The 13,503-nt window shown below is 42.3% G+C and overlaps 1 protein-coding gene across 1 annotated transcript in view; it reads left to right on the top strand.

Moving 5' to 3' along the window:
• grik4 (glutamate receptor, ionotropic, kainate 4) overlaps positions 1-13,503 on the top strand; it is a 170,915-nt gene that overhangs the window by 137,857 nt on the left and 19,555 nt on the right. The window contains exons 17-18 of the mRNA XM_041174285.1: positions 10,793-10,921; positions 11,330-11,448. Of these exons, the coding sequence (XP_041030219.1) occupies positions 10,793-10,921; positions 11,330-11,448 (248 nt within the window). The remainder of the gene's footprint in view (positions 1-10,792; positions 10,922-11,329; positions 11,449-13,503) is intronic.

Genomic DNA, 13,503 nt, shown 5'->3' with positions numbered 1-13,503 from the left:
GATTATTACTCCAGCAACAATACCACTGCGTCATCACTTCCCCTGAAAAGGATACTGGCTAGGAGCTTTCTCCATGGTGGTCCATATACGCCTCTGCTCAACACCACACTGACTCTGGATCATATGCCTTCTTACATCACTGCATGGACAGTACTTTCCTGAGTCCCACATTAACCCTATATGTGCCATGCTCTCATACTACACTTCACCCCACCCCCCACTCAAGTCTTTATCCAATGCATTTAGAGTTATACTTGTTTACTTCATGTCTTACATTATCAGTCCCATACAGTTATATTGTTGTTACTATATTATCATTATTACTACCTTAACACAGTTACTACAAATCACTATTACTACATTAATATTACCCAATCTCCCCACTTCAAGTCCTTGAATTTAAAGGTTCAGGTGGTCTGGAGGCCTTATAACCCTTCCTTATATTGTTCACAGCTCTGTCAGAAGAATGGTAGGCCCTGTCATTGCTGGTTCTTCCTGTTGGTTTAGAGGTTGAGCTGGCATCTGGGTATCTTCATCAATAGCTCTCCACTATGTAGTGGGAGCGGCCAGTCTAGGGATAGGGTGGACAGTCCCCCTGTTTCACCTGACCATGCCCTTTGCAGTGCTAACTTGGTAGGACTGAGGTTGGTCCTTGTTCTTTCTAATGGCAGTACCTTCTCTGTTGAGGTCTTTAACCCAGACCTTGTCATGCTTCTGTAGTTGTGCCTTCTTTTGTAGGTGGAAGCTTGCTTCTGCCTGTATGACTGCTCCTTCGTTTGGATGTCCAGGTAATCCTTGGTTACCAACAAGTTGCCGCCCAGGCTTTCCCAAGGCTTGTTACAGAATTGTGTGGGGATGAGGGGTTCCCTCTGGACCTGCCTGTTCAACACACAAACCTGGCAATTTACAATGGTGTTTTCAATCATGTCGGAAACGCCTAACCACCAGACAGTGGATTGGGTCTGTGCCCTGCACTTAGTGATGTCCTGGTGGCCCTGGTATATTTTTGAAGGATCTCTGGCCACAGGGAGACTGGGATGACTAGTCGCCCATCGTAGAGCAGAAGGTCACCTGTAACCATGAAGTGCTTTTGTTGCTTGAGCCAAGTTTTTGCAGTACCTCCATTCGATCTCTGTCGTAGTCATCCTTGTTGGCAGTATTTGTAGATGTGGGCATACTCCTCATCCTGCATTTGTTCCTGGTGAATCTGTTGGCGTTTACTTGTGGTCACTGGCAGGTGTCTTCTCGTTGATTGGGAGTAGGCTTCCAGTTCTTCAAGGAAGTTGACATTGTGGTTTGGCGGGAGGTCCACTGTGGCCCTTGAAAGTGTGTCCGCTGTTGTCTGATTTTTAGCTTGGGTGTATATCATCTCGTAGATGAACCTCATGAGGCGCAGGCAAAACTTCTGGATTATGGATTCTGGAAGACATCTTTGCCAGCTCCTTTTCATCCAATAGGGAGACTAGTAGTTTATGGTCTGTTTCAATTGTGATCTTAAATGCCAATTATGTAGTCAGAAAACTTCTCACATGTCCATGTGACTGCAGGAGCTTCCTTTTCTATGACAGCATCGATATCTCCATGTCCGACGGCCCACTGGAAGTGTAGTATACCAGTCAGTGACTTCCATCCAGTTGTTCCTGAAAGAGGACCCCTCCAAGGCCTGTGAATAAAGTATCTGCCTCTATGGTAGAGGACAGGGCTGGGTCAAAATGGGCCAGAATATCATTGGAGAGCAGCATCACCTTGATGTGAGGCCCAGCACCACGCTTGGTCTTTCTTAAGTAGGTGCCTCAAAGGCTCAGTGACCTGTGCCAAATCCGGTAAAACCTTTGCCAGCTGGTTCATCATCCCAGGAGATGCTGGAGGTCAAGAACTGAGGATGGGGTGGGGAACTCGCTGGTAGCCTTGGTTTTTTGAGGCTCTGCCGTGATGCTTTTATTGCTGACCATATGGCCCAGGAAGTGAATTGATGGTTTGGAAAACTTGCATTTGCCATTCAGCGTCAACCCTGCTTCCTGCAGGTGCTCTAAGACTGCTGTGAGTCTTTTGTCATGTTGCACCGTGAACCATGATATCGTCTATGTGGCAAATGACCCTCTGAGGATCCTGCGAAATGGCTGACATTGAACATTGAATTATTTCTGGCACTGAAGTGATCCCAAGTGGCAGGCAGTTGAAGCAGAATCTGCCAAAGTGGGTAAAAAATGTTGTCAGGAGCCAGAACTCCTCAACAAGGGGAAGTTGCCAGAATCTGCTGTTTGCATCCAGTTTTGAAAAATACCGTGCTCTTTGAGAGTTTAGTCAGGCTTTCAACCATTGAGGACATGGGATGAGCTCCCCTGACTGTGGCCTTGTTAAGCTGTGTAAGGTCGACGCAAATTCAGAGGAACCCACTCAATTTTGGGACCATTCTGGAGCACCACACAATCAGTTGTGTAACTGGGGAGATGACTCCCATGTTTGGCGTCATGTCCATTTGCTGCTGTACCTGCTTCATGATGGGGCGGGTGACTTTTCATGGAGTGAAAAGGTACACAGGTTTAGCATCCTCCCTCAGCATGATCCTGTACTCATTTTACAGGTACCCCAGTCCTGTAAAGAGCTTCGGGAACTCACGTTTGTATTTGGAGCTGGGCCCTTGTTAGCTGACCTTGTCAATCTTTTGCAAGAGGTTCAGTTTGATACAGGCATTGCGGCTTAATAGTGACCAGTCCTGATTGTGGACGAAAAACAGGGTGTCTTGGATTATTTTGTCCTTAGACCTCTTTGCCTGCAGGGTGCCATTCACAGGAAGTTGTTATCCTCCTGCTGCATACAGGGGTGTTGTGGGTGGCATTAGCTGTTGGGTTGCCAGCCATGGTTCTTTGTCCAACAGGACTGTCACATTGGCTCCTGTATCTAAATTAAAATTTGTTAGGTAGCCATTGACAGAAATGTCCGCAGTCCAAAATGAGAAACCAAGATCTTTGACCTTGCCCAAGAAGCATGGCTGTGTGTCTTCTAGTTTGCAATCGCAACCTCATGGATCATCTTTGGGCCTTCCATGCGTATTAGAATTTTTGCCTTGTACAGTTTACCATAGTGTTCAATCCTGTTGCATTGGAAGCATTGGGCTGCACTTACTGGAAATTGATGTCACCTGTGAGGGCACTTCACTCCACAGCGCTGGCGTGATTGCTCTGCTGGGCGGTTCTGGTATTGCTTTCCCTGACTTAGAGTGCCTTTGTTGCTTAACTAGCTGGACTGAAGGTTGGACTCTGCACTATGTTTTATTCTCTCCCCTTATGATTGTCCTGTGCTGCTCATGGAGTTCTGTCTAAGTATCTGGATTACCTTTTCCAGGGTTAGATCTTCCTTTGCTTGCGAGACTTTCTATTTAAACCTGAAGCAATGCTCTATCTTACGAATCTTTTCCTCTCAAGTCCCAGATTTTGTGATTGGTCTGGGCCTTGGATTAGTCCAAATTGACTTGTAAGTGTGGATTTGGGATCATGTTAAATTTTTTAAAAATTTAAGAGCATTCTGAATTTCAAGATGGCGCGCTGTTCACTCAGGGACAAAGGGATTTTCCACGTTTGCCAGTTTTGGCAGGTTCCTTACAATGAGTAATGGCGCTCTTCTTGAAAAGAAAATTAATAACAGTGCCTGGATCAGCTGCTTGCAGACTCCTATTGTTCAGCTGTTTACTTTGTAACCTGTTAAGTCGGTCAAATTGGAGCTGCTGCTTGTTTTTTTTTAACAGAGCTGGATAGTCTCATTTTCCAAAATATTTAATTAATTCTTTCTTCTTTCTTTTCAGTCAGACATCAGCTTTCAGGCTCCAACTCGGGGATCGGGTTTTAGCGACAGATTTCTTTCTAACTGTATTTCTGACACTGAATTACTTTAAAGATATGTCAGGACTTGCTGTAGCCTTGAATTTTAAAAGATTTAGCTCACCCCTGCACTCTGGGAACTGAAGCTGGACTTACAAGTCTTCTGCTCCAGTAAGGAATTTTAAATTTCAGGCTTCAGCTTCCAAGCCTTTCTTTGGAGCTTTTTCCTGGCAAGTTTCCCCTGCACCACTACTTCTGGTGCTTCTTTTCAGGTCAGAGTGCTTCTTTGAATTTTTCCTCAGTCTTCCAGCATTTCACTTTGTCTCTGCATTTTAGTGAGCTTTTATCCCTTTACTGACACTATATTGGGAGGGTGTTGGTTACAGATCAGTATTTCTTAAGTAAGCTTCCAAGATCTCCTGTAGGTTAACTGTAAGTCTTTATTCACAACAGGAACTATTTACACATGTATAGTAAACGATACAAGCTAGGAGCTGTCTCCATGTTTGGGTCCGTACACATCTCTGCTCAATACCACGCTGACCCTGGCTCTGAGTCATGTGCCTTCTTACATATCTGTGTGGGCGGTACTGTCCCACATTAACGCTATATGTGCCAGGCCATTATACTACAGTCTCAGTAATGGTGACTATGAAACTGTAATTTATTGTTGTAAAAATCCATCTGATTCACTAAGGGATGATCTTATTGAAACGTACAAGATTCTGAGGGGGCTTGACAGGGTAGAAGTTGAGAAGATGTTTCCACTAGTGGAATAAAGTTACAGAATAAAGGGACACTCATTTAAAACTGAGATAGGAAGGAATTTCTTCTCTCAGAGGGTAGTGAATGTCTGGAATTCTCTACCTCCAGAGAGTTGTGGAGGCTAGATTACTGAAAGTATTTAAAGAGGAGATAGATAGATTTTCGAAATATCGGGGAGTTGAGGGCTATAAGGAGCTGGCATGAAAAAGGAGTTGAGACCTGGGGCAGGTCAGCCATGAATCTTATTGAATGGCAGGACACGTTTGAGGGGCCGAATGGCCTACTCCTGCTCCTATTTCTTATGTTCTTATGTCCTTTAGGGAAGGGAATCTATCATCCTTACCTGGTCTGGCCTCATGTGACGGCAGACCACAACAATGCGGTTGACTCTTAACTGCCCTCTGAAATGGCCTAGCAAGCCACTCAGTTCAGCGGCAATTAGGGATGGGCAACTTGCCAGTGATGCCCACATCCCATGAAAGAATGAAAAACATAAAAATAGAGATGGGGTAAAAGGAACAAGGTTTGTTCAAATGCAAATAATAAAACAATAAATGTTGGCAAATCACACTGCACCCATGACTACTAAGGGACAGCAGTAGGGTCACAGACCACAGAATTACTAGATCAAATTCCAGCTACTTTTCTCCACCATCTTTGCCATGTGAACCAGTTTTAATTGAGACATTTATGGTGTACCAGATGCTGCCAATGGCAGAGGAATCCATAGAAGGTTGGAATAAAGGTCCATAAATAGAAAACATACAGATTTTAGGTTAGGAAGGGTCTCGGCCCCTTTGAGCTGGATTTAGGACCTGCTTGGCGGCTGATTTTCCCCTTCTCCCTCAGTCTCATTTTTCTGTTTTCTACCCAAAGTAATCCAATTTTCCCGGTTTCCACCAATGCCCGTTTATATTAATTTTAAGAAGTAATTCATTCACTTTCTGTGTGAAAAGGATTTTTTATAATCTCTCGATGCGCCCAATGCTTATCCTGAGATTGTGACCATTTGTGGTTAATTATATATTCATGATCTAGACCTTGGTGTACAGGACACAATTTCAAAATTGGCAGACGACATGAAACTTGGAAGTATTATGAACTGTGAGGGAGTTAGTGTAGAAATTCAAAGCGACATAGACAAATTGGTGGAATGGGCAGACAAGTGGCTGATGAAATTTAATGAAGAAAGGTGTGACGTGATTTGTTTTGGTAGGAAGAACATGGAAAGGAAATAAAGATTAAAGGATAAACTTTTAAAGTGGGTGCAGGAGCAGAGGGATCTCAGGGTATATGTGCACAAATTATTGATGGTGCCAGGGCATGTTGAGATCCTAGGCTTTATAAATAGGAGCAAGGAAGTTATAATAACCCTTATAAGACACTGATTCAACCTCAACTGGAGTATTTCATCCAGTTCTGGACACCAGAAGGATGTGATGGCATTAGAAAAGGTGCAGAAAAGATTCACAAACATGGTCCCAGGGATAAGGCATGTCAGTTATGTAGATAGGTTGGAGAAGGTGGGGCTGTTTTCCTTGGAGTAAAGAAGGTTGAGAGGGCATTTGATATAGGTGTTCAAGATCATGAGGGCTCAGATGGAGTAGACAGAAAGAAACTGTTCCCACAGGCAGGATGGTTGAGGAACAGAAGCCACTAATTTAAGGTGCTTGACAAAATGAGCAACAACAATGTGAGGAAAAACATTTCTTACACAGCGAGTGGTTAGGATCTGGAATGCACTGCCTGACAGAGTGGTGGACTCAATTGTGTCTTTCAAAAGGGATTTGAATAATTACCTGAAGAGTAAGGGGAAAAGGCATGGGGAGTGAGACCAGCTGGTTTGGTTTTGCAGAGAGCCAGTACAGACATAATAGGCTGAATGGCCTCCATCTGTACTGCAACCATTCTATGGCCAGGATTTTCAGGCCCCGTTGTGGCGGGACATGCTGCAGGAGATTCAGGGACCCAGCCAAAAGGCCATTGACTTTTGGCGGGACTGGAAGATCCCGGCAGTGGGTGGGGCTGGAAAATCCTGCCCTATGATTCTATGACAATTTTCCTGTCTATGAAATGATCCATGGGCACCTTATCCATTCTTTATATCATCTACAACTCTGTCAATTCCAAACCCCTTTTCCCCTACCTCTGTCTTCTCAGTTTGAGAGAAACAGTCCTATTGTCTTTCTTGTTACTGCAAATATGATTCTGGTATAATACTAGTTAGTCTGCATAGCACCTTCTTAAGGGGTCATTATATCTTTCTTACAGCCAGGAGATGTGATCTAACCATTATTTTGTACAATCATTAAGACTTAATTATCAATCTCTCTTGATGTAAACCCCAAAATTCTATTTGCCTTTTTTATAATTTTTGTTTAAACTGTCAGGGATTTATTTATCGGCGCATTTCGCCACAGCTGTAAAGAAGTTGCCATTTACAGCTTCTTTCAGTTCCTTGCTTTTGTTCCCAAAATGCATCAGTTTACATTTTTTTCTATTTAAATTGCATCTGTAGCTTAACTACTCATTTTTCCTAACCTGGTTGCTTGTCCATCTTTAGTCTCCTGCATTTGTCCTGCAGTTTGCTTCACCAGCAAACACTGACATCAATTCTTAACTGCATAATCATTGCCATAATATCACTTGTAATGGCTTCACTTCCTGCTCCCACACTATTAACTCTGATGTTACCCAAGGATCAATCCTTGCCCTCCTCCTATTTCTCATCTGTATGCTGCCTCACCGATAACATCATTATAAAGCACAGTGTTAGTTTTCAGATGTTTACTGGTAACAAACAGTTTCACCTTGCCGCCACCTCTCTTCACTCCTTCATTGTTGCTAAATGATCAGGCTGCTTATCTGACAGCCAGTACTGGAAGAGCAGGAATTTTCTCCAGTTAAATTTTGTGAAGACTAAAGACTGTTTCAGACCGCACCCCGAACTCCATTCCCTAGCTACTGACTCCATCGGTCTCCCAGACAACTATCTGCTTTAAACTAGATTATTCACATTCTTGTGCCATATTTAACCCTGAGATGTGTTTCCAACCACACCATTCACATCATCACTAAGACCTCTATTTCCACATCTGTAATACTGTCTGACTTTACCCTGGCCTCAGCTCATCTGTTGCTAAAACCCTCATTCGTGTCTTTTTTAGCTCTAGACGGGAGTATTCCAATGCACTGCCGGTTGGTCTCCCATATTTTACCATCCGTAGATCTGAGCTCATCCAAATCTCTTCTGCCACCGATTCCCATTCAACAATTGTTCCTGTGCTTGCTGACCTATATTTCTTACTGGTCAAGCAACATCTTGATTTTAAAATGCTAATCCTTATTTTCAAATCCATCCATGGCCCTATCTCCGTAATCTCCTTCAACCCCATGACGCTCCAAGGTCTCAGTGCTCCTCCAATTCTAGACACTTGAGCATCCCAGATTTTAATTATTCCACCATTGGTCGCTGTTTCTTCAATTGACTAGGTCCTAAGCTCTGGAATTTCCTCACTATCTCTCTCGGTTTCTCCACCACACTTACAACCTTTAAGACACTCTTTAAAACCTACCCCATGGACCAAACCTTTGCTCATTTGACCCAATTTCTCCTTATTTGGCTCAGTGTCATATTTTGTCTTATAATGCTCCTATGATGTTAGGATGTTTTATTATGTAAAAGGCGCTTAATAAATCTAAGTAGTTGTTGTTATATGAGGTCCCTTCATATAATTCACCTCATTATCAGTATGTAAACTGAATAGACACTCAGTTCAAGACTCAAAGTACACTACAACAGAAAACATTTATTTAACACAGAAAATTAACTAAATAGAAAATAGTGCAAAACAGTCATATACTTACCTTACTATTCTCCTTGATATACCAAAAACAACAAACAGCAGACTAATGCAGATTTGGAGTGCATATTCATAGATACATGGACCATAGTACAGTTGATCTGCTGCAGGCACAAATTGCCACATCCAGTTATCATCCTGACACAATAACAGAAACATTGCTCAAACAATGGCAAGAATGGGAAGTGGATATGCTTGAATGGAAAAACTTTGCAGGGCAATGGGGAAAAGGGAGGGTATTGGAACTGTTTGAATAGCTCTTTCAAAGAACATCATGGGCTAAATAGGCTCTTTCTGTTCTGTTTAATTCTAAGAACAAATAGCCATTTTTCAAAGTTAGCTCGTTAATAATTACTCCTTGAAACATGGTTGTTCACTTAGCACATGGTGAAATCTTACTGTAAAGTTACTGACAATGCAGTGTCTCCACTGCCCTCACAGACTTCTGAATGGGATCCCTACAGATAAGCGCACAATAGAAATCTCTGGTCACAGTTTTCCGTTAAAGAATTAGAGCCAATCAGTCACTGCTCCTGCCCCTCATCTGAACAAGTCTACACCTGAACAAATTGTATATTGAGAGCTAACTTCGGAAAGGAAATATTTCATCATCGAATTAAACCACACAGAAAGAGGCCATATGGCCCATAATGCCAACCCAACTCTTTGAAAGAGCTATCCAATTAGCCCCACTCATCATCTTCAAGTCTTGGATGCTGCTTTCTCCAAAATAACCAAATTTGGGATATGTGCCAGATGACTTAACCACCTGATAATTGGCTGGGAATTTTTGCTGGTTGACGGTTCTAGTCCGCTGCTGTACCCTTGGGGTATCACAGCCCTGTAGACAGGGAGTGGGAGCAGATCCAAGGAAATTCAAGCCATGAATTTTTGAAAAAATGGCAGGATAATAGATATAAATTCTGACACCTTTAAAAATGTTGGTTGACTCTAACTTACCGTACTCATTCTCTGACAACATTTGTAAAAGCCTGTATCTTCTATGGGTCACCCAGATTCAAATAAAGAGGTTCAGCCAATTAAAGGATTCAGGGACCAGTGAATTGATCACTGATTGCACATACATGTCTCCTTGGACAGCACCTTCCAAACCCATAACCGCTACCATGTAGAAGGACAAGGGCAGCAGACACCTGGGAACACCACCACCTGGAAGTTCCCTCCAAGCCACTCACCATTCTGACATCCTTCACTGTCGCTGGGTCAAAATCCTGGAACTCCCTCCCTAACAGCACTGTGGATGTACCTACACTACATGGACTGCAGCTGTTCAAGAAGGCAGCTCACCACCACCTTCTCAAGGGCAATTAGGGATGGGCAATAAATCCTGGCCTAGCCAGAAACGCCTACATCCTATGGATGAATAAAAAAACTGACACTCATTGGATCACCAGGGTAGAGTTTTCAATCAGGCAGCATAATAGAATTTTTAAAAAGACCTCTGTCTCTACATGCTGAATTATTTTTGAAGTGTAATGATAGTTGTATTCTTCTAAACCTCCTGTGTGTTAACAGATGATAACTAGTACTACATGTTGGAATATGTTAAAAGGCCCACAACACAAGCCTTTGAAAACTTGAGCTTTCATTGAACACTTGTAAGCCTTTATATTTCTCATTCAATGACTACTGAGGTTCTGTCATGAGCACAACCCTTACATCAGGGCACTAGGAAATTGCTCAAGTTTTGAATAGTAGCTTGCTGCGAGCCCCTTGATTCAAAGACGAGATGCTATCAATGCTAAACAGTGGGAGTTTAACCTGAAACATGGTTGTGGTAAATAACAATTTGCATGTTACCTTTCACTGAAGTCTAGTTCCATATCTACAGAAACTGTGAATGTTAATCTGTAATTTCATATCAACCAATGAAACATAGGTGCTGATGCCCTGTGCACTATTGAAGGTCTTGCAATTCAGTACAGGGCTTTATATTTCAGTGAATAATGTTTAGTTTCAAAACAAAAATAAAAATAAAAATACCTGGAAAAACTCAGCAGGTCTGACAGCATCTGCGGAGAGGAACACAGTTAACGTTTCGAGTCCGTATGACTCTTCGACAGAACTAAGGAAAAATAGAAGAGAGGTGAAATATAAGCTGTTTTAAGGAGGGGTGGGACAAGTAGAGCTGTTGAAGAGTCATACGGACTCGAAACGTTAACTGAATTTCTCTCTGCTGATGTTGTCAGACCTGCTGAGTTTTTCCAAGTATTTTTATTTTTATTTTTGTTTTTGTTTTGGACTTCCAGCATCCGCAGTTTCTTGCTTTTATCTTAATGTTTAGTTTCAGTTCTGCTTTCTAATCATTTTGTAATGTTCCTACAGCTTCACTTTTTCGCAATGAATTTGACTTAGCCATTCTCCAACTTCAAGAAAATAACCAGCTGGAAATGTTAAAGCGTAAGTGGTGGGAGGGAGGAAAATGCCCAAAGGAAGGAGAGCACAGGGCAAAAGGTGAGGCTGAAGCATTCCTTTAATATGTAGCTTTTCTCTGAGGGTTGCTTTATACAGGCAGAAAAATATTTCATTATCCTATCAACAGATTTCCATCCCATGAATTTTTTAAAAAACTCTGCTCCTGTATCCTAACTCACAGCAAGCCCCATTCACCCATTAATCCCTGTATTTGCTACTCTACAATGTGACAAATGTTGGTGGGTGGCAGGGGGCCAGAGTGGATAAGTGCCAAGGTGGATGGGTGGGTGGGAGCCACAGCAAGTGAAGGCCAAGGTGGGTGGGAAGGTAGGGGCCAGGGTGGGTGTGGATCCACTCAAACATTGCTGGACCTAAAGAAGAAATGAAGTGCAATTCACTGATGTAAACTAAACTGTAACATCATTTCCTTTTTGTTTATAACCTCAGGTTTAGGAATGGAAAACATTGGTGGAATCTTTGTGGTTCTAATCTGTGGCTTGATTGTTGCTGTTATCATGGCTGTGATTGAATTTACTTGGACAATGAGACACACCACAGAAACGGAGGTAATGTTAGCTGAAGGGATCCACTTTTATGCTTCAAAAAATTCTTCAGAAATAAATGCTACTAAAAAGTTAACTATAAAAGATGGAAAATGAAAATTTGAGTTCTGATAGATTGTTAACCCTGGGTTAAATTCTGCCCCTTTAAGGAGTAGGCCACAAGACAGATGAGGAGGAATTTCTTCACTCAGAGGGTGGTGAATCTTTGGAATTCACTACCTCAGAGGGCTGTAGAAGCTCAAGCTTAATTATTGAGCATGTTCAAAGCAGAAATCGATAGATTTCTGGAGACTAATGACATCATGGGATATGGAGATAGCCATGATCTAATTGAATGGTGGAGCAGGCTCAACAGGCCAAATTGCCTACTCCTGTTCCTATGTTCCTTTAATATTTGCAGAAATATATGAAATAAATGGCAATATATGTTAGTGCTGAATGGTGCATTCCTGTTGCATTATAATATATATAAAAACAGAAAATACTGAAAAAACTCAACAGATCTGGCAGCATCTGTGGAGGGAGAAACAGGGTTAACATTTCAAGTCCGTATGACTCTTCTTCAGAGCTAAAGAGAAGTAGAAATGTGATGAAATTTATACTGTTTAAAGGAAGTGGAGCAGGTGGAGCTGGATAGAGCAGATGGAGCTGGATAGAAGGTCAGCATTGGTGGGGACTAAGGAGAGATTGACAAAGATGTCATGGACACAAGACAAAGGGAGTGTTAATGGTATTGGTAAGGGCTAAAGAAGGTGCTGATAGTGGAATAAAGGTAAGAAAGCAGAATGTCTGAATAGCAGAATAAGGGTCAGCACTCTGTGAAAGAAAAACATGGAACAAGTAACAGATGGCCTTTTGCGGGTGGGGTGGGGGGAGGGGGGGGCAGCGGTTGAATGGTTGCTTTTATCCGTTGTATTATAGCCTGGATTAGCACATATTGTGCAAGCACATAACCAGCAGTTATTATTCAGCAGAGATTGGAATCATAGAATGTCCCAGTACAGGAACAGGCCATTGGGCCCATCGAATCTGTGCTTGTACTTTTTTTCATGTATCACCAATCTAATCCAACTCACCAATGTGTTTAATTTGCTCTTCATACTCATGAATCATGTTTCAAGTACAAGTGGTAACGGAGGATTCCACATTCTATCCACCCTCTGCCAATGGTCAGCTCATTTGCTGTTGAAACTCTCATCCATACCTTTGTTACCTTTCAACTTGAATATTCCAACACATTGCTGGCCAGCCATCCATGTTCTGCTCTCCATAAACTTGAGGTCATCTGAAGCTCTGCTGCCTGTGTCCTAACTCACAAAGTTCCCTTCACCCTATATCCCTGTGCTAACTGACCTACATCTGCTCCTGTTTAAACAACACCTCAATTTTAAAATTCCTACCTTATTTCAAATTGCTCCAAGGGCTCGCCCCTCCCTATCTCTGTAATCTCCACCCCACTACTGTCCGAGGTATCTGCAATCCTCCAGTTCTGACCTCTTAAGCGTCTCCAACTTTAATTGTTCCACCATTGGCAACTGTGCCTGTAGTGGTCAAGGCCTAAAGTCTTGAATTTCCTCTCTAAACCCGTCTGCCTTTCTCTCTTTCCTCCTTTAAGGTGCTCTTTAAAATCTATGGCCGGAATTTTCCAATCTTTCATGCCGACGGGATCTTCTGGACCCGCCGATGTGAATGGAGATCTCAATGGCTCGCCGGTCATGCCATGGCTGGAAAATTCCAGTCTATCTCTTTAGTCAAACATCTAAGTTAATATCTCCTATGTGGAACGGTGTCAGATTTTGCTTGATAACACTCCTATAAAGCACTTTGGGATGTTTTAACATGTTAAAGACATATCTCTATATGTATACTACATATATGTATATATAATGTCACGGTATAAATAATCACACTGCATGGCAATCACCTTGTAAAAGACAATTGCTAGTTAAACAGGTGATAGGCATTGATTAGCCCATCTAAATAGAATAAAAAGATACAGCTGGAACATTTCATGTGGAAGCTATTTGGAAGTTGGTGTGAGATTGAGGAACATTTATG

The sequence above is a fragment of the Carcharodon carcharias genome, chromosome 25 (genome assembly GCF_017639515.1).
Source record: "Carcharodon carcharias isolate sCarCar2 chromosome 25, sCarCar2.pri, whole genome shotgun sequence".
Taxonomy (NCBI): domain Eukaryota; kingdom Metazoa; phylum Chordata; class Chondrichthyes; order Lamniformes; family Lamnidae; genus Carcharodon; species Carcharodon carcharias.
The sequence above is the reverse complement of the archived record's forward strand: the minus strand, read 5'-3'. Positions and strand labels throughout refer to the sequence as shown.